At 48.4% G+C, this 21,678-nt stretch overlaps 1 protein-coding gene across 2 annotated transcripts in view; it reads right to left on the bottom strand.

The window, feature by feature from the left end:
- The window catches only part of MGAT5B (alpha-1,6-mannosylglycoprotein 6-beta-N-acetylglucosaminyltransferase B), a 182,445-nt gene that overhangs the window by 60,728 nt on the left and 100,039 nt on the right, over positions 1–21,678 (bottom strand). For both annotated transcript variants that reach the window (XM_075119315.1, XM_075119316.1), the window contains exons 6-8: positions 19,164–19,334; positions 17,736–17,900; positions 16,717–16,886 (exon numbers count right to left, since the gene is read on the bottom strand). In XM_075119315.1, coding sequence (XP_074975416.1) covers positions 16,717–16,886; positions 17,736–17,900; positions 19,164–19,334 — 506 coding nt within the window. The remainder of the gene's footprint in view (positions 1–16,716; positions 16,887–17,735; positions 17,901–19,163; positions 19,335–21,678) is intronic.

Raw genomic sequence — 21,678 nt, 5'->3', positions numbered from 1 at the left:
CAGGTTATCTTCACATCCCATTGACCTATTTTCAAATTAACCCACGCTTTGCTTCCAAGTTATTGCTCCCCACGCTGAAAGGGCCAGAATCAAATTGATCCTGGTGGACCCTTCTGCAAGCCAGACCAATACTCTATATCATATTTAATTTCATTGCTACTGCTGGCCTCTGTTCTCAGCAGCAAGTGGGCGTACAGGAGGGGAGGTGGAGAAAGGGCTCTGCGTGCCGTCAAGGTGGGACACAGTCCAACAAAAAGCTTCCCCCTTAGGGATGGATAAAGCCAATTCCCTTCCCTCTGCTGAAACCCTGATTAAAGCAGCACTGATGTGCCCATGAGGGTGTGCAGAGAGACCACACACAGGAAGGCCTCTGCCCCAGCATGCAGGAGCATTTGGGAGGAGGATTGGGAGGGGTAGGGTTGGGGGATCCAGGACTAGATGCATCCAGTGGCCATGATGGCAAAGAGCCATACTGATGTCCTGGGGCTGCAGTGATGTCTCTGCATCCCTTCTCTGGCCCCTACAGAGCTCTCTAGGATACACTCCAGTTAGTCAGACTGGGTGAAACTCGCCCCTGTAAAAAGGGCTAGTATGAGGCTTATGCCTCATTGAAGTCCCATTACAACTTAAGTGGGACTTAAGAGGGACACAGGCCTTGTAGTGTGAATGTCACCTGTGATCTACAAATTTGCCTTAGGTGGAAAATAGCTGGGGCTGCATCCGCAGCTGGTGTCCACAGCTCTAAGAAAATCACTGGAGCTGCACCGATTTGCACCAGCTGAGACTCTGGCCCATTGTTCGTAGGTTGTAGGCTGAGATTTTTAAAGCCACCTAAGGAATCTGGATGTTCAGGTCCCACAAATATGAATTGGAATTGGGCATGCAAATCCCCTGCATAACTTTTAAAATCTCAGCCTCAATCTCCGACATAAAATGAGCTGGAGATTTTGAGTTTATTTCCAGGCAAAGCCCCTGAACTTGTTAAATGGCTTTGCCCCCATCCTCTCCTGCCAGAGCTGAAGGAGCACATACTCCTCTCCTCAGAGTCCAGGAGAAGCATGCCAGTTTCATCTTGGCATTTGCCAACATGAAGGGGCAGTTCCTGGGGGAGCATGGTCACTGAACTGCAGATGTGAGCAAGGGGGTTTCTATCCCATTGGCTTAATAAGGAATGCAACAGATTTCAACAGGTCCAGAGAGATTGAAATGGGCATCTTACCAGAGGGCACCATGGGGTATAATATTACCATCTAGCTGCTGGAATCTCTTCTCACACCAGTGTAAATCAGAAGTGATTCCACTGACGTCAACGGAGGTACACAGATGGAAAACTGCTGCGAGTGAGAGGGGAATCCACCCCAAAGATTCATTTCCTGTTTTTTAATGTTTGTCTGTGTTTGAAAAACTTCATCTGCATTTTCCCACCCCACCACCCCAATTCTCTTTGGTTCAAGACCTTTAGGAAGGTACAAAATTCAGAAACATCCTCACAGTTGTCCTCATTGTGTAGGCCATGGGGTGATCACTAGAGCAGTGGTTCTCAATCGGGGGTACGCATACCCCTGGGGGTACGCAGAGGTCTTCCAGGGAGTCCATCAACTCATCTAGATATTTGCCTAGTTTTACAACAGGCTACCTAAAAAGCACTAGCAAAGTCAGTACAAACTAAAATGTCATACAATGACTTGTTTATACTGCTCTATAGACTATACACTGAAATGTAAGCACAATATTTATATTCCCATTGATTTATTTTATAATTATATAGTAAAACTGAGAAAGTCAGCAATTTTTCAGTAATAGTGGGCTGTGACACATTTGCATTTTTATGTCTGATTTTGTAAGCAAATATTTTTAAGTGAGGTGAGACTTGGGGACACGCAAGACAAATCAGACTCCTGAAATGGGTACAGTAGTCTGAAAAGTTTCAGAACCACTGCACTAGAGAACAGTGAGTGCAGCACATCACAGTGACCCTAACCAATGGATAAAAGACATGCCGGGTAAACTTAAATGGCACATCTGGTGTTTTCTGCAAAACTAGTCACAATCCATTTGAACTGGAGTTTGCCAGCGTAAATGTCCTCACTGTGTGGTCTTTTGATCCCAGCTCTATGATTGCTGCTAAAAAGCTCATTACGAACTTGAGGGATTTTTTTAAATGCCTGGTATCCTGCTTATTTTTAAAGCAATCCACATAACAAAAGCATCTCCAGTTGCACAATATATTCCCATCAGTGATGCACCACCAGTGTTTTAACTCCTTCTTAGCCTGTGACAAATCCTGTCCCCCACACACTAGCAAAGAGACAGAGTGAGGGAGTAATTGATTCATTCGTTTCCCTGGTTTAACAAAAAAACTGTTCTCTCAAAGCTAGAGCCAATGATGGAAGAATGGTCCCTGGACAAATAAACTCATATTCCAGAGTAACAGCCATGTTAGTCTGTATTCGCAAAAAGAAAAGGAGTACTTGTGGCACCTTAGAGACTAACCAATTTATTTGAGCATAAGCTTTCGTGAGCTACAGCTCACTTCATCGGAGGAAGTTGCAGTGGGGGAGGTTTAGATTGGATATTAGGAAAAACTTTTTCACTAAGAGGGTGGTGAAACACTGGAATGCGTTATCTAGGGAGGTGGTAGAATCTCCTTCCTTAGAGGTTTTTAAGGTCAGGCTTGACAAAGCCCTGGCTGGGATGATTTAACTGGGAATTGGTCCTGCTTCGAGCAGGGGGTTGGACTAGATGACCTTCTGGGGTCCCTTCCAACCCTGATATTCTATGATTCTAAATTGGTTAGTCTCTAAGGTGCCACTAAAACTCATATTCGGCGCCACCTGCTGGAAGCAGTTAGACTTTGTTCTGGAAAATATTGAGCCAATGTAAGGCTTGAGCTGGGATTACTCACCTGAGTAATGAGAGGCCTACCAAGTACGTGGATAACCCAGTCTCCAGTTCATCTTGTGTCCTTTGAAAGGAGGGCTGCAGCTACTGTAGGGGAATCACTTCCCCAGGAGAGTGTTATGAGAAGACCAATTCTTGGTGCAAACTGGAGCATTGCAAAGGCCAATAAATTGCTCTTTGGCCATGTTTTTCTGAGCTGCAGGGATAAGCCTGTGTCTGGCAGAGATGGATAATTTAGCAGCATTCTGGGAGTGGGGTAAACACCGCAAGAATTAGGGAAAACCCAACCCTCCTTTCATTTTGGCAGCAGAATTTTTAACAAGGGGCTCCCACGCCAGGTGCCTCTAACACACCTGATTTCTCTAAGTCTTTGATCCCAGAAATAGTCGCCTCATTGGCATGCTTCCATTTCCACTGGCATATGCCCACTTAGCAAAGGCTGCTGTGTAGGAGAGAAGAGAACCTGTGCTCAGATGCTGAATGGTGTTTGATGAACATGAAGACTGCTCTTTGTATAGAAGATGTACCCCCCATGCAATCACTATATAAACGACACAACAATTATATAATAAGACTCGTATCACTTTTATAGGCAGAGGTTTTTGCAACTGCCAAGATCACAGTTAGTGAGCTATCATTCGGTACAAAATAAGCATATTTCATGAAGAAGTGCAATTTAACAGCTCAATGATTCCCGCTAATTCAGGCACTCCCTCTCTTACGGAATGAAACTGCAAAGGTGGAAGGAATAAGTCCTTTTTATTATTTACAATGGCAAGACTGTTTATCTGCATTGCTTGGGTGGGAGCTGTCAATAAATCTACCTAGCTACCTCAGTCACAGAAACAGAGAGGCCTCTCTAATTATAGGAAACAGCTTTTGCAATTATCCTAGCCTGCAGGGCTTTCATTTTGATGTATACCCTCTTCATTTTGGAAATATGTCACTGTGGCTCTGTTGACATGTGGCCTACACAATGAAAACAGTTGTATCTGGCCAGGAAAGGGAGCAGCGATATCCCTGAAGGAGCCACACAGGTTATCACAATGTGCTATTGAGTGATAAGATTATCTCTGAATAATACAGCTATCACAATTCAGCACTGGCAAGTGGACAGCTCTGCGAATGGAGGCAGTTTAGGGCCGGACTCTCATGGGTGTAACTTAGGAGTCAATGGAGCTATGCTGATTTACACCTGCTGAAGAGCTGAGCCTTAGGGTGAAATGCAGCCCTGCACAGTGAGTCACACAGGTGGATTTCTTTGTGCTACTCTTTTATGGTTAGCATATAACTGCCCCTTCTATTATACCCCAAACTCCAATCATGCTGGGAGCAAGCTCTGTAGCCCTATGCACTTCCAGGGCAAGTAACCAAAACATCTGGAAGTCAGACAGACAATGGAGATCCTTTCAAAGAAGAATACGCAGATGTTCTGGCTACCCCAGCTAGTGGCAGCATTGAGATATACTCCACCCTCTGACTCACTAGGACACTTCCCTGGAACTGAGTCAGAGACACTGCTCACTTTCTCGAAACCTTTTGACCTCACTGCAGTTAACCACTTAAATATTGATCTGCTCTGTGGCGCAAAGCACTGAAATGCAATCCTTCCGCCCGACCCGGGGTCTTCTGCAGGGGCCAGCATACTCCCTACAGGTTCCCATTCTACTCTGCACTTGTCTGAGAGTCACCCTGCTCAAGGGCCTTCCCTTGGAGCCAACCTGCTTTCTATATCTATATCGCCTCTTCCTCCCTATCCTCTTCCCCTTTGATCCCCTTCCTGCCAGAGTTTCCCTGTCCTGGAAGCTCTCTCCCCATCCAGGCTACTTGCAGGATTTTATAATCACCTGATCAGTCCCCACTGGGAGGTACTGAGCAGTTACAGGCGAGGCTGGGCCCTCCTTCCCTTAAAGGGCCAGCCACCCCTCTTGAGTCATTTAGGCACTTTTGGAAATCTCACCTACATGGGGGGAGGGATAGCTCAGTGCTTTGAGCCTGCTAAACCCAGGGTTTTTAGTTCAATCCTTGAGGGGCCATTTAGAGATCTAGGGCAAAAATAGGGGGTTGGACTCTATAACCTCCTGAGGTCCCTTTCAACTCTGATATTCTATGATTCTATGCTCCAGACAACTCCAAACTTTTTTAGGCTAAAAGCTACATTTCCAACCATCCGCTTCTTTTTTTTCCATTGTGGAAATAGCAGTCTTAACTCTATGGTCCCCATTCCCTGTAGCACTTGGCTGTCTCATTGTACCACTCTTCCCTTGAGGATGAGACCCATAAAACTCACCAGCCATGCCGGGAAGGAAAGCAAATGAAGTCAGTGCTGGTGTGAATCCTTTCCTGCTAGCACAGGATATCAAGGATTCATGGGCGCTGCACGGAATGTAGTGAGTGAGTCTGGAAGAGGAAGAGAACAGCATGCTACGCACATCCAGCAATTCTTTCAGAGGTTGGCTGGAAGGTGTGCAGCATGAGAGCTAGGCTTTAAAAACATTACTTGTGATTTACCAACATGCACTCACAACCCGCCTCATTAACAAGGAAACTGGGTTTTTCAGAATGAATCGCTCTTCTCCCCACCCCACCCCCCAAGCTGTCACACACACAATGGGCCTGATTCTTATCTCCACGAAGTCTCCAGAGCAACGTAAAGGAGCTTCAGTGAGAAGGAGAATCAGGCCCACTCTTCGCTTGTACGCTCTTCTGCATGGCCCAGTTTGTTTCTGTCTCGGCTCCATCTGAAGACGTTACCAGAAGCGCCTGGGTCCCCTTCTGACTGTTCTATGTACACAAGATGCAAGTTATGGGGAAGGAGACTTGTGACTAATTGATTTGATTTGGCGCTTTCGCTTTCGTTACTGGGAGCTGCAAACTGCGGCTGATGTTACAATACATCTAACAACCGTCCTGTAAGCCACCAGATAATTATGCATGTTTCACCTCCTGCCTGTCAGGATGCATAAGATGTAAGCTAGGAAATTCAATGAGAAATGCAAAGGAGGGGAAAAGAGAAACACCTGCATATAATTCCAGTACAGGAGGACCTCGGGTCGGGTCTGCTAAGAGGGAGCAGCATGACTCAAGGATCTGGAGGAGCTATATGTGAAAAAGATGAGCCCGGTATTTTGTATTTGTATTTCAGTAGCATCTATAGTCCTCAGCCAAGATCAGGGCCCCACCGTGCTAGGTGCTGTACAAACACACAGTAAGAAACAGTCCCTGCCCCAAGTTGCTTATGGCTTAAAGAAACAAGGCATATCTAAAAGATACGCTCTAGCTTCATCAGGAATTAATTCAGGAAAGACTTAGTGCCTGTGTTGTAACAGGAAGTCAGACTAGATCACAATGGTCCCTTCTGGCCTTTTAATCTAGGAAAGTAAACAAAGGGTGTGAGGGGAGACAGAGGCACAGACAGATGAAGTGACTTGCCTGTGGTCACATAGCAGACCAATAGCAAAGCCAGGAATAGCACCACATCTCTTGGCACCTAGCTGAGTGCCCTTTCCATTAGATTATGCCATCTCTCTTATGAGATGGCTGATTGCATCATCTAGGACACGATCCCATTTCCATGGAGGTCAACAGAAAGTCTCTCACTGACTGGCTCCTGGAGCTGGCGGGTTCACAGGCATTTCAAAGAACATCAGTTGAGTTGTGAAAATGTCTGAGAATCACATGTAGGATTCATACAAGGTTCATGTGCTTGGCAACATTCAGGGCACACCCGGAGTGTTGTGCTGGACCTGTGCTCCTTTCAAGGGCATCAACCTTGGAATCTCGCCCAGATGACATGAACCGTGGGAAGCCTCCCAGGACTGGGCTCAAGGCCCGAGAGCAAGGAATGCGGTAGATAGAAACTGGTAAATAAGAATGTTAAACAAAGCCAGTGTATTCCTTTTATCTGTTGGAGAATGTAATGTGCGGCGGGAGAGAAAGAATAAAGGGGAAGGTGGAAAGCTGACAGGCAGAAGCCCGTTAGCAGACCAGCCGCTTGCTTGCTTAAAGCTGTGTTCTGTCTTGTCATTGAACCGCCACAATCACAGGAGTTATATAGCTTTTAGCACAAATTAATATTTGTCCCAAAATTCATGGGGCAGGGCATTTTTCCAGGTTAGTCACCATTCGCTAGTCACCATCCATTATTCTCCTGTTCAGAGTGTTACCCAGTCAGGAAGCAGCTGCAATACCCCATCACTAAGTTGATCAATCACACCCTGTTAAGGTCCTGATTCTGTGATCTGATCCATATGTGTAGACTCTGGTATCTGTTCACTGACTTCAGTGGGACTCCACATGGGTGCTATGATCCTCCAACATGGATCTGATTGCAGGGCCAGGGCCATAGATTGCACAAGCTCCTTGGGTCAGAGACTGCCTTTTAGTATTTGCCTATACAGCTCCCAGCACAATGGGACCCCTCTCCGGACTGGGCAAAACTGCAACATCAATAATAATCATGAATGGCCCCTGGATAACCACAGGCTGACACATATTTGCATAAACCACTTGTCAAATACTTACCAGTAACCAACACATCAACAGACATCAGGATCAATGCTTGAATGATGCAGAAAGAGAAGAAAAGGGGCTCGTTTGTGGGCACAATTCCCGTTCCTGTGGAGAACAGGCTGGAGGAATTATGGTCTAGAGCCATCGAAGGAAGGGAGGGATGCTGAAGATGGCAACTAACAAAGAGAATAATCCTAATACTTTGCATTTCTATAGCAACTTGCATTGCCAACAATCCCAAAGTGCTTTCCAAACTCTGCCTCAGATTCTGGCTCCTGCCCTAGCTGTTCTGTGTCCCAGCTCCCGAATCGCCAGCCACTCAGCTCATTTCAGTGCCTGGCTGAACACCATACTGAGTCTAATGTGTATTTCAGTTTGTTGATTGCACAGTGTTGGTGATACTTTGGGATGCTAAAGAAATGGAAGGTACTAAGGGCTGGATTGTGACTTGACCTGAACACCCCTACAGGAACGCAAGGGGGAGTGAGAATCCTCTTACACCCCTGCCCCAGCATTCAGTCTGGGCAGGCAGGAGCAAATAGTGTTGTGCTTTCTTTGCACCCAGAGCAGGTGGGCATGGAGCGGGTGGTAACTTAGCTTTGCAGCCCCCCCCACCCCGAGAGCCAATCAAAACAGCTCAGCTGGTACAGGGAGCATTGTCATTGCTGACACGGGCCAGGAGCAAAATACTAACCCTTGGAGCAAGGGAGGGAATTTGTGCCTCAGAGGGGTGGCTCTGAGTCCCAACATGGCCACGGGGCTACTCCTGGGACGGTACAGTCTGTACACCCCCCTTACCCACAGCTGTGCCTAAAGGCCCAACTGAGCCCCAACGTACGAATTAATTATTCATAATTATTTATTAGTATCATGTATTATTAACCCTACGTATTCTATTCAGTTTCCCATTGCCTGTATCAGCAAAGGCTTTTCTAAGCATTCCTCAGATCCTCCGCACAGCCCAGAACAGAAGTGACAGCAGGGAAGTTTCTAGAAAGAGCTAGAAAACACAGAAATGGCTCGCTGGCTCCACTCAATCCAGTGGTTCACTCTTGGGTTTTACATTTGACAAGAGGGAAGATTTCTCAAACTCCCTGCTACACAATGCCAGCCCTGCAGCAAATTAAGAGAGGGGCAAGAAAAATTATTCTTTTCAGAGCTGCTACTCAGAGAAGCTGCTTGCAACAGCGGAGTCCAGCGTCATCTTGAGTGGACTCAGCGGCGCCAGAAAATTAAGTCCTGGCAGAGAAAACGACTGCCAAAGGGGAGGGGTTCCCCCTCCTGGCGGTGATGATGGCAAGGAGAGCTAACTGCTCTGCATGGGCTGGAGATAAATTATAACATGCAGACAGACACAGGATTCTCTCGGCCATTGCCCTGGACTAGGAGAGGGTACTCCTTGTTCTCCCACCAGTGACACTCACAGGAGTTATCCTAGCTGAGCTAGCACGCTGTGGGCTGATGCTGTGCCCTGCGAGAGGGAAGGGGTCTGCAGCACACCTTAGTCCTCCTCTCTTTGCCTGTCAAAGTTTTTGTGGTGCGGGGGAGCGTTCCAGTGGCCACTGTCCCCTGCCACACAGAGGTATGGAGCTTGGAGATCCCTGACCCGGGTCAGGTGAAGGGCAACAGGCACTAAATGTCAGTCTCTTTGCAGCCCTGCTGTGCTGCAGGGAGCTCTCATGCCCATGCTCCTTTCCCCGACATGGGGGTCTGCTTGCTGTCTCTCTGCTGGGTAAGCGCTATATCCCACCCATGGCCCTGGGGCAGCTCCTGACTCTGATTTCTCCTTCCCTCACTCTGGTGCTGTTGTCAAATCTGGGAGGTTTTTTCTCTGTAACATCTCCGGTGTCCATCCCTCCCACCCCCCAGTGCCAATGCCCCTGGCCAAGCTCCAATCTCCCCTCGCCTCGACAACTGCAGCCTTCTCCTTTCTGTCCTCCCAGACATCCCTCCCACCCCACTTTTGAAATGTTGCTGGGGAAACCATCTGCTTTGCTTGCTGCTTGGGCCCTGTCCTGCCCTTCCCCCGATCCCTTCCCTGGCTTTCTCCCTGCTCCTCCTCAGCTCGGTTGAGGCAATCTGCACCCACAGTGCACATGCCTGGAGCAGCCCCTGTGCATTGACAGCCCCTGGGTATTGTGAAGGGTGTACAGGGAGGAAAGGCTCCTTGTGATCGCACGTACACACACCCTATGCACAAGACACACTGTGCACAACCCAGCCCTCAGCTTGAAGCATTTCTGGGTAGAGGCCTTGTCATGATCCCACCTTCATACCTGTCTGCAATGCACTTAGCGCAGTGTGGGCCCTAGACAAAGAACCAGCAGTTTAATTAACTGACACGAGCAGAAATCATTCATTGTAATGCTAATTAATACACTGCTTCCTGAGAAGACTCAGTTGCACTTTGGCTTCTAACTAACAGCATGAAACTACCTCTCTAGACCCCTCTGGATTTTACACGAATAATCCATTCCCAAGGACAGCCATTATCTCCGTTCTTTCGGCCCATCGGACGAGAGTAAGGAATTGTCTGAAATATCCTCCGGGCTTGCGCACAATTTCCTGGGCAAACAGCACTCTGCAGGGCCAGTGTCTGGGATGCTGCTGGCACCCGCGTGTGCAGTCCCCTGCATGTGCGCATCCCTGTGAAGCGACAGACTTGAACTGACAGGGATAGTGCCTGCGGTGCCGTTCTTAGAGCACCCTCTACTAGAGAAGCCATCCAGTGGCATTTACACTCGCCTTGGAATATATGCCCTGAACGTCCAGGCCAGAGGAGAGAAGCTGTGCTGTCTTCTGATACTGGAAAGGGGAAACCGAAAGGTGACAAGCTTGGGCAACAAATCAGGCTCAGGAGGAAGATAAGGCATGCAGGTCAAGATGAAGTTCCTTTTTGACTTGGCCGCCCCACAATAAAATCCATTCAGAGGCAGCAGTCCCACTTACAAGCTGTATTCTACCGCAGAGAACAAGGGCACACACTTTTGCAGCCAGAATCCAGGAGCTCTGTGCTCCCAAGCCCAGCTGAGATGGGGAACCACGTCCTGGCTGACTGGTAGCTGTTCTTCACAGAGGGGTCTCAGGGGAGGCATTAGAGTCAGTTTAGAACAGGGGATTTTGTCAGTGCTAATGGATGTCTAAGCCACTGGGCTCTGTAGAATGGCAAAAAACGATGGATTACGGTGCCCGCTGCTCTGTCTGAGTCTCCTGCTGATGAAAACAAACTTCTTGTAAACCCCGCCAGGACTCAGCTCACTGTTTCTTGTCATTACCCGTAAGAGCAAGCTCTTCATTACAAAAAAAAATTGGCATTAACTTCAATCACTCTTGAGTACACAGATATTCTTTAGGAGGATGATTTAGCACAGCACAGAGTGTGCCTGATAACCTGAAGATTTTGTGATCCGTGCATGCTTCTTTGAAAAGCTGCTGGGCTCTGCAGGATTATTATTTTTTTAAGATAATTAGTCGGGAGCTAATTCTGTTCGTTATTTCGGAATGCTACATTATTTCCACCCCTTTCCCCCACCCCCCCCCCCGCCCCAATGAACTTTTCACCATGGATTGTTCTGCAGTGAATGCTGGCTTAGCGCTGCCCACACACTAATCGGTCAATGGCGTGACTTTGGGGGTTGCTTGTTTTTGCCTCTTTTCTTTGCATCACCCCTTCTTTCATCATATATTCACTGTCATTCACCCTGTGAGGCCAGGCCACTTTGTAGGGGGGAACACTGAGATGTTCTACGGAGCGGTGCTCCAAAGGGCCAGCTGATGACACAGCTGCATCAGTGGTGATTAGAGCTTGGTGATTTTCTGGCCCGTTTCCATTTCTAATGCCCACTGGCCTGATTTTAGAAGACACTTCAGTCACTTGGTGCCTCTGACAATCCAGAAGACCCACTGAGTGAAATCTGGTGGGCCCAATTCTTGTTTACACTATGGCCTCTTTATGCCACTCTGGCATAAATGGCATTTGCTTTTTAAGGCCCCTTAAAAGAGAAGGAGGCCTGGCATGCTCAGAAAACATTCCTGATGCTGTCACAGGTCTTCGTTCCCATCACCCCAATCCAGGGCCTATCCAAAGAGGTCGTCCAGTGCTTTGAAACAGTAACTCTGACCTGGCAGTGTTGTGTGGTGGGCTTGTGAAATTTGCAGCCTACTCTGTCTTCGGTTTGCCATCTCTTCGCCATGCTGGTGTTCCTCCCCTTCTCCATGTCAAACATGGCTTTCGCCGACTCATGACTAGTCCAGAAGGGGAGGCCTCTTCTCAGGCTGCTGGCAATTCTACTACCAAATGGGGCTACAGAAGTGAATGCAAACTCTTTGGGGCCTTTCTACATGGAAGCTGGGGGCAAAAGGCTGACATGGAACTGACTCAGCCAACATCTGGGTTATGGAATCTGAATAGTGCAGTAATGGTGGAAAACTTCCAGAGGTGGGATTTCAAAACTGCTCAGTATTGGTCTGACTCTGCTCCCATCCAAGTCAACGGGAGCCTTACAGTGGTCTCCAATGAGAGAGTGTAATAAGGCTTTTGACAATCCCACCCACACAGCTACAGGAGTCTTATCCACACCCTCAGAGTTCCCACTCTGACCCATTGTGTCACTCTGCAGAAAGGACACAATCCTGTACCCATCAATGGCCATGGCAAATAACCCAGGGGCTTCCATGGGAGCAGGATCCAACTTGAAGCCGCAGCTGAGAGGCTGACCAATGAGGAGTTGATTCAGTGGTGAGCTGCCAAAATGTTAACAACGGGTTCCCTCCTCATCCCACAAGGGGGTCGTTGCCCACCCCCACCCCCCGGGACTCCTGCCCCATCCAATCCCCCCGCGTTCCTTGACATCCCCCGCAGGACCCCTGCCCCATCCACCCCCCTCCCCTGTCCCCTGACTGCCCCCAGAACAGGGCAGAAGGGTCTCATGGGCCACCGTAGTGGGTGCCCACCCCACCCCTAAGAGCCAGAGGCACCTGCCGGGGGGTGAGGTGGGGAGTCCTGGCGGTGCTTACCTGGGGCAGCTCCCAGGAAGCATCCAGCAGGTCCCTCTGGCTCCTAGGGGTGGGGGAGCGTAGCTAGGGGGGAGCAGGGGGAGCAGCCTCTCCCCCCACTGATCACATTAAAAGTGGCGCCTTAGGCGCTGACTCCCTGGGTGCTCTGGGGTTGGAGCACCCATGGGGAAAATTTGGTGGGTGCAGAGCACCCACCGGCAGCTCCCCGCCCTGCGCCCGGCCACAGCTCATCTCCACTCTGCCTCCGCCTCCTCCCCTGAACGCACCGCCCTGCTCTGCTTCTCCGCGCCCCCCCACCCCAGCTTCCCGTGAATCAGCTGTTCGGCGGGCAGCCGGGGAGGACTGAGAAGCAGGCCGCGGCTTCACACTCAGGCTGAGGGTGGCGGAGGTGAGCTGGGGCGGGAGCAGTTCCCCTGCGCACCCACCCGGGTTACCTGCTGCGGCACAGGTGGCCCTCCTCGTGTGCCCCCCTCCCTCCCCTGAGCTCACCTCCGCCTTCCTGGGCCAGAGCGGGAAGCCACTGCTTGCTTCTCAGCCTGCCCTGGCTTCCCGCGCAAACAGCTGATTCGCGGGAAGCCTGGGGGGGCAGAGAAGCAGAGCGGGGCGGTGCATTCAGGGGAGGAGGCGGAGCGGAGGTGAGGTGAGCTGGGGCCGGAGGTGGGGCGGGGAGCTGCTGGTGGGTGCTCTGCACCCACCAAATTTTCCTCTTGGGTGCTCCAGGGCTGGAGCACCTGTGGAGTCGGCGCGTAAGGCGCAACTTTTGGCCTGTTAAATTTAGAAGCCCTTTTAGAACCGGTTGTCCCTTGTGGAACAGCCGGTTCTAAAAGGGCTTCTAAATTTAACAACCGGTTCTAGCGAACTGGTGCGAACTGGCTCCAGCTCACCACTGGGTTGATTCATAAGAATGGCCATACTGAGTCAGACCAATGCTCCATCTAGACCAGTATCCTGTCTTCTGACAGTGGCCAGTACCAGATGCTTCAGAGGGAATGAACAGAACAGATTAATTATCAAGTGATTCATCCCCTGCCATCTAGTCCCAGTGTCTGGCAGGCAAAGATTTAGGGACATATGGAACATATAGTTGCATACCTGATCATCTTGGCTAATAGCCATTGATGGACCTATCCTCCCTGAACTTGTCCAATTCTTTTTTGAACTCAGTTATACTTTTGACCTACACAACATCCCCTGGCAATGAGTTCCACAGGTTGACTGTGCGTTGTGTGAAGAAGTACTTCCTTATGTTTGTGTTAAACCTGTGCCTATTAATTGCATTGGGTGACCCCTGATTCTTGTATTATGTGAATGGGTAAATAACACTTCTCTATTCACTTTCTCCACACCAGTCATGATTTTATAGACCTCTAACATATCCCCCCTCAGTCATCTCTTTTCTAAGCTGAACAGTCCTTTTACATCTCTCCTATATGGAAGCTGTTTCATACCCCTAATCATTTTATTGCCCTTTTCTGTACCTTTTCCAATTCTAATTCACCTTTTTTTGAGTTGAGGCAACCAGAACTGCATGCATAAGATATGGGCCTACCATGGCTTTATATAGTGGCATTATGATATTTTCTGTCTTATTATTTATCCCTTTCCTAATGGCTCCTAACATTCTGTTAGCTTCTTTGACTGCAACTGCACATTGAGCGGATGTTTTCAGGGAACTATCCACAATGACTGCAACAGCTAATTTAGATCCTTCATTTTGTATATGTAGTTGGAATTACATTTTCCAATGCACATTACTCTGCTTTTATCAACATTGAATTTCATCTGCCATTTTTCTTGCCAAGTCACCCCGTTTTGTGAGGTCCTTTGTAACACTTTGCAATCAGCTTTAGACTTAACTAGCTTGAGTAATTTTTTATTGTCTGCAAACTTTGCCACCTCACGGTTTACCCCTTTTCCCAGATCATTTATGACTATGTTGAACAGCACTGGTCCCAGTACAGATCCTTGGGGGACCCCCTATTTACCTCTTTCCACTGTGAAAACTGACCATTTATTCCTACCCTTTGTTTCTTATCGTTTAACCAGTTGCTGATCCATGAGAGGTCCTCTTATCCCAGGACCGCCTACTTTGCTTACGAGCCTTTGGTGAGGGATCTTGTCAAAGATTTTCTGAAAGTCCGAGTAAACTATATCCACTAGATCACCTCTGTCCACGTTTGTTGACCCCCACTCAAAGAATTTTAATAGATTGGAGAGGCATGATTTCCCTTTACAAAAGCCTGTTAACACTTCCCCAATTTATCATGTTCATCTATGTGTCTGATAATCCTGTTCTTTACTATAGTTTCAACCAATAAGCCTGGTACTGAACTTAGGCTGACTGGCCTGTAATTGCCAGCATCCACTCTGGAGCGGTTTTTAAAAATCAGCATTACTTTAGCTATTCACCAGTCAGCTGGTACAGAGGCTGATTTAAGCAATGGGTTACATACCACAGTTAGTAATTCTTCAGTTTCATGAAAACCATCTACTCCTGGTGATTTATTACTGTTTAATTTATCAATTTGTTCCAAAACCTTCTCTACTGACATATCAATCTCGGACAGTTCCTCAGATTTGTCACCTAAAAAGAACAGCTCAGGTGTGGGGATCTCCCCCATAACTTCTGCAACAAAGAATGATGCAAAGAATTAATTTAGCTTCTCTGCAACAGCCTTCTCTTCCTTGCGTGCTTCTTTAGCACCTCGATCGTCCAGTGGCCCCACTGACTGTTTGTCAGGCTTCCTGCTTCTCATGTACTTAAAAATTCTTTTCAAAGATTCTTTTGCAGCTGTTCACCTTGCTTTGCCCTTGAGCTTCTTGTGCTATTTTTGACAGCTCACACCAGCTGCCGTGCTCTCCTCCTTCAGCAGGAAAAAGGGGAAGGAAGGAAGGAATGGGCTTAATGAGCATGGAACTACTGCCTTTAAAACAATGCCAGTAAAGTCACTGGAGACGCGAACTGGAACTGAACTGGCCAGGGCACAGTGGGAGGAGCAAGCTGGCCTGCAGCACCCCTGCATCCTGCAGCCACTCTAATACCAGCTATTCTGAGGGGCTTTTTTTGGACAGTTTCTAACTGCAAATGAAATCTGAGTCTGAAACAACCAAAGGGAGACTTTCCTGTGTTCTCCTGGGCCAGACCCCTGGTAAGCTTCACCTCCCAGGGCCTCCTAAGGGGTCTGGCCAGAATCTTTCCCTAGCGCGAGGTTAATTCAGAAACCATAAAAGGCCTCATTTGCTAATTTACACTAATTTTACACCGATGTAACTCAACCAGCTTCAGTGGAGTTACTCCTGATTTACACGAGTATGATTTACTCCTGATTTAGACTTGGACCATCGTCTCTCTGCTCTACACACCTCTGTGCACTAACCCCGCTGTCCTCTCCCGCTATCTGAAGGACATGATGCAGGGTTGGTGCTTGAAGGAGGAGTGGCTAGCTCCTGGGGGTGAACCTGGAGCAAGCCTGGGCGTTGTACATAACCAGACTCACAAGAGTGACCCTTGGACAGAGGCTGGCTCCTCTGCCCAGTGCAGGTGGAGGGCAGGGGAAAGTGAGAGAAGGGGAGATGCTGGCATGGCAGGGAGCTGCTCACCAAGAGCCACAGGGACCGATGATTAGTGCTAGGGTAATACAGGGGGCAGATCCTCAGCTGGTATAAACTATCATGAAGCAATGGGAGGTAAAGCTCACCAAGGGTTTACAGTGCTGAAATCAGGGCGAATTCCCAGGCAAGGCCTAAGTCAGCACACATAGCGTCATGCTTTGCAGAGTCTTTCATCCGACAATCTCACAAGTCTTCACTGAGCCTCACGATGCCCATGTGAGGGAGGTAGAGAGTACTATACCCATTTTACATATGGGGAAACAGAGGCACAAAGAACTGGAAGCAAATGGACCAAGATAACACAATATGTCTGTGATAGCTGAGAATAGAACTCCGGGGCCCTGACTCCTCATCCTCCAGACTACACCGTTTTCCAGGAGAGTGGCAGGGTACAGCAGAGAGACCTGAATGTGAGGACAATGGGAAACCAAAGTGAAGCGTCTTGCTCCTACAGACATTTCTATGGGCTCTCACACAGCAATCCCAACAGCCACAGCCTAATGGTTCGAACTAACCCTTGGACGCCTGGAGGTACAGCGTTCCCGTGCAAAGTGCCAAGGCAGCACGGATTCTTACACACAAATAACAGCCCCTCAGACAATGCCAGCCTGCTCCCAGAGGGGTTCCCACTCTACTGGCTGGGATCATTTCTTTGGGTATCAACATGGCACTTACCTTTGCAGCTCTTTCAAAGAAACCGTGACTTTCAGACTGTGTCCCAGAAGGAAGAGGGCAGCTAAGATATCTGCCCATTGGACCATCTCGCCCAGAGGTCCCCCCTTCAGCACCCTGGGGCTGAAAACATCCCCTGACTCCTCTGTCAGGAAGCCGATGTGAATCAAGATCTAGAGAGAGAAGGAGAGAGGCTGATGCTCTTGTGACCCAGGCAGCATGGAATGTGGCTATCTAGGAAGCACTCAGACATGAGGATGGTGTGCAACAGAAACTACACAGGGATCCAAACTCTAAGGCCCTCACTTGGGTTTTACTCAGTCTTCACCCAGGCAAAACTCTCAGGCTGATTCTTCCAAACGTGGGTGCACAACTAAATCCATGTTTTGGCATCAAAGCAAGAAGCCTGCTCTTCAGAGGTGGCCAGCTCCTGCAGCCTGCATGGACTTCCATGGGCATTGTGGGTGCTCAGCGCCGGTCGGGGTCAGGACCATTGACTGCAGTGGGAGTTTTGCCTGGGTGATGAATGAGAACGTGCTTCAGCATTTGGCCCATGGACTTTAGGATCGGTGACTGACTTACACAAGGAACAAGAAGCCTCGGAATTGTCTGTCTCTACGCTCAGCCTAGTGCAGATGGCTGGAATGCTGACCTGGTCTGCACTTCCCCATGAATGACACCTACAGCCGTCTCCCCAGCAACCTCCGAAGGCACAAGCAGTATGTGGCTACCGAGTCCATACCAGCCACTCAGTCTGACTTTCAGCTCAGCAGAAGCTGGGGGCTGAGGTATTCTGAAGGTAGTTGGGAGACTTGCACATGATCCGATAAGGCCGACCAAACTCATTTCCCCGATGGACATAGGCTAGCCATGAAGGGGATTTCCGTACATTAAAGTGCCCTTTCCCAGCTCATCCCGCACAGCCTCCAGTTTATTGCCGTACCGTTAGTGCAACTGGTTCTGGAGGCAAATGCAAAGGACGCATCAGCCCAGGCCTAATTCTCCCTAAGTTCATCTTTCACCTGTTTTTGATCCCTCCGTCTGCCCTTCAGTTTCTGCGCCAGGCTACGGGTCGCCAGAAGCCACTGGGAGGCCAAGTGCCGGACTCTCTTCTTCATAAAGATTAAGGATTCCTTGCCACTCCCGATCAGCTCAAGGAGGTAAGAGAGGTTGTTCCGAAAAGCTGCCTAGGTAAAAAAAAAGAGCCTGCTTTTTTGGATATGTCTACACAACGAGCCGGGGTGTGAGTCCCTGCTCGTGTATTCATCCAACCTCTCCTCACACTAGCACTCAGAGAAACAGCAGTGTAGCCGCAGCAGTGCGGATAGCAGCGGTGAAGGCAGAGCCAAGCCGTGCTGAGTACAACCCCGTCTGAAACTGGCCTGGCTGGCTCCTTTCCTGGAGCAAGTGCAGTCATCCTCTCACTGACCTGTCCGAAACACATGGGCAAGGTGATCTGAGCAGTAAGGGAAGGTCAGCCCTTAGGTGTTACACAGAAGGAACTGCACCCTTGATTGGCATCAGCTCCCCACTTTGGCTGTGTCAGGGGAGAGTCAGGGAGAAAAACAGACTTGCGGAGCTGGCATGGGTCTTGGGCCCTGCAGGGAGCGAGGTGAGATTAGAGGAGGAGAGCAAGAGAAAAGTCTCGACTTCAGGACAGTCCTGATTTAGGTGGAAGCCTAGGCCGCCCAGCCTATGGCTAAGTGGGACTTCTTCTTGCTGGGCCATAGTCTCCTCCAGAAGTGTCCATGGGACCCTGGAAGTAAATGGACACTCCATTGCTGAAATTACAGGCAGAGCCATGGTGACGGCTGAGAGCTCCAGTATCTTCGGGTGAAAGATTTGGCAGGTGAAGTATTTAAAATCTCCTATAGAGATTATGCCAGAGCAAAACCTCAGTGTCCCCACCCCACTAACTGACTGGGGTCTCCTGACTATCTGCTGACTCCCCCAAGGATACATAAAATCTTTCCCTGGCACTGCAGGCTGCAGAAACTTACATCCATGCATGGAAACATCTCTAAGTGGGCAACGGTTGATCACTGGCACCACTGATCAAGTGCACTCAGGAGAACACAGGTCAATGTAAGAGGGCTATGCTAGGAAACTAGTCTCAGCTTTTACTGTAGTGGTGCTACGGCCCGACTGTGATGCTGGAAGAATGTCTAGTGTTAAGGTTAGAGAGAAATGCATGTGTTTGGGGTTTACAGTGCCACAATCTCACCCAAACAAATGCTAATCGATCTCCAGCCTGGCATGGATGTAGGCACCATGTGTAATACAAGGCTCTTTGCACGGATAGACCCCCCAATACAGATTTTCTTCCGGCACCATTTGTAGCTCGTGACCTTTCTCTATCTCTTGCCTGGAGTCGTTGAATCCAGCAGCCCACAGAAGAATACACCTAAAGGAGGGCACTGGGTTGGCACACAGACCCGCACTGCCCTTACCTGCACTCTGGGCGGTGGCTTTGAGGAAGGCATGGCTGCCGTCTGATTTCTCCAAGGCAGCGGAGGACAAAACCACTCAACTTCGCTGAGGTAGATGAGGAACGAGCATTCTGTGCCGTCCACGCCAAAAAATGCATAGCAGGGGTCGGACGTCCACCTGGCCCTCATCCACTGCAAGACAAAGATTAGCAGGGCAAAAACACAGATTAGAGGGGAGAGCTCTGCAAATCCCACTCCTGGAGAACTGTGCTTCAGGCATCTTGTGCAGAAATCTAAGGATGCTCTTACTCCACAGAGATAACACTAAGCGGCCACTGTGAACCCTGTCACATGCAACCTTCCAGACCTTTCTACGTGGAACCTTGGGGGCAGGGGGAATAAAATGGAAGGAGACCCACAAAGACTTATACTTCTCACATCAAACAGCACTAATGGCTCACTTCCAAACATGGGCACCACAGAAGGATACACATTTGACCTAGGATTATTGGCCTCCACAGTAAAACTAGGTTCACACAAACACAACTGCTTTGTAATCAGCTTTGCCATAAAAATATAAGTGGGAAAGGAGTGTTGGCATAGAGGCCTCAGGTTCTATTTCCGTTCCATCTGCTTTCTCCTATCTACACAACAACAAGATCCCACGGCACTTTCCCATGTGAGTAGCAGTTTGTCACACTATCCTTGGCCATATTTCCTGGGCCATAACTTATGCATAACTGCCATGCTGGCAGCCTGGTTTATCCCTACAGTGTAAGTTTCCAGGAACATGTGGCTTGCTAAGGACTGAATAAATCATTCCTTAAAATGTAAATTTATTTAACTATAAGACTGTAATACTTTGTCCTACCCGCAGGGGTAATGTATAGGACCACGCTTCTAGTACTAGGACTGGCTGGAAAACCAGAATTCTGTTTTGTGAAAAATGTCAAGGTTTTGACATTTGTTATCGTTCCACATCGGAATGAAAAATGAGACCTTTCAAAACATTTCATAAAAACCCACAAGAGACCTAGATCTGAATAGCCAATACCCCAGTGTTTAGGGCACTCAGCTGGGAGGTGGGAAGCCCAAGTTTAAATCCCTGGTCTGTCTGTCTTTACTTTTAACCGGAAATTTCATCCTGAATCTGAGAAACCTTCCCAACAAAAGTTGCAATGAAAACAATATGCTTCCACGAAAGTTTCAGTTTTGATCAAAAAAAAGTTTTGTCAAAAAATTCCCATCCAGCTCTTATTAACGCATTATCAGTGATGCATACCATAGAAGGCATTTAACGTTACTGTTGTGCATAAGTATAAAACATTGTCTTTCCAGTGGCATTACTGACATCATAGCCCAGAGCCTTAGCTGGTGCAAATCAGTGTAGATCCATGGACAAAGCCACCTACTTGAAATCAATGAATCTATGCTGAGTTACGCCAGCTGAGGATCTGGGCCGTGGTCTTTACAGAGTGTTTGGTCGGGACCTCCTCAGCCATCACACTGGGAAACTAAAGGTCGAACACAGAGAATTTGAACTGACAATGCCTTCTTGATTTGAGGTTACACTCAGCTTTGTCCGGAAAATGTGAGGTCTCCAGTGATGCAACCTGGAACAAGGGGCGGGGAAATTCAAAATAATGATATACCATGGTGCCTCCTTCTTCCTGACCAGTGAACTGACCTCCAGGTTTCATAAACTCTGGGAGAATGGGGAGCCGAGAAGACAGAGATCTACTAGACTTCCCAGAGAGTGATTTTGCATGCAAGAGAAGACACTCAGGACCTCAGCGCATATCTCTCATCCTCTAGAATTTGCTTGTGCCAGCCTCTTTCTATATTTAGCTACAAAAACGAATCCACTCAGGAGACAGGTCTCCATGCCCAATATTTAAAACTCACCAATCATCCAGACAGGAGATCGCATTACTGCTTTTGGTGATTCAATTACAATTTAACCAAGGCATGGAAGAAGATGGAAGAAAATGATGGTTAGCACTGGGAAAATGGATAATGTAATTGTGCTGTCCTATTAATAAGCTCTTTAATATTTTTTCACGTGGACTCAGGAAGGCATAATTTTAAGTGAAGCCTGAAGTAGGAAGCTGGGCGAGCTTTTAATTAGTTTGTGTAAAGTTACTGTCTGCCAAAGCAGCATCCTGCCCCAGGCCAAATGCCAAAGCTATGCTCATGTGTAGAGAGCAAGTTGTGTTAAGAGTTGAGACCAGTGTCACATTACCTTAATGAGATAGAATGTCCTTTGTGATGCCTAAATTATTTCCCAGACACCCGATAATGCTCCAAATTTTTTAAAAAATACATGTGATGGTTCTTTCCCTTACATGGCTTCATGCTTAAATAATTCACCAAGAAATAAAGGCAGGGCCATATTAATCATGGAAACCCAGTGGGCTGTAGACAAAGGATGCCCATTTCTTTGTCCACTCTCAATGAGTTGCTTTGTTCTGTGCTCTCCCTCCACAACACGCGGACCACGTGCACTGCTGCCAGATCCTCTAGTGAATGGGAGCAT

Source organism: Caretta caretta, chromosome 14 (assembly GCF_965140235.1).
Source record: "Caretta caretta isolate rCarCar2 chromosome 14, rCarCar1.hap1, whole genome shotgun sequence".
Taxonomy (NCBI): domain Eukaryota; kingdom Metazoa; phylum Chordata; order Testudines; family Cheloniidae; genus Caretta; species Caretta caretta.
The sequence above is the reverse complement of the archived record's forward strand: the minus strand, read 5'-3'. Positions and strand labels throughout refer to the sequence as shown.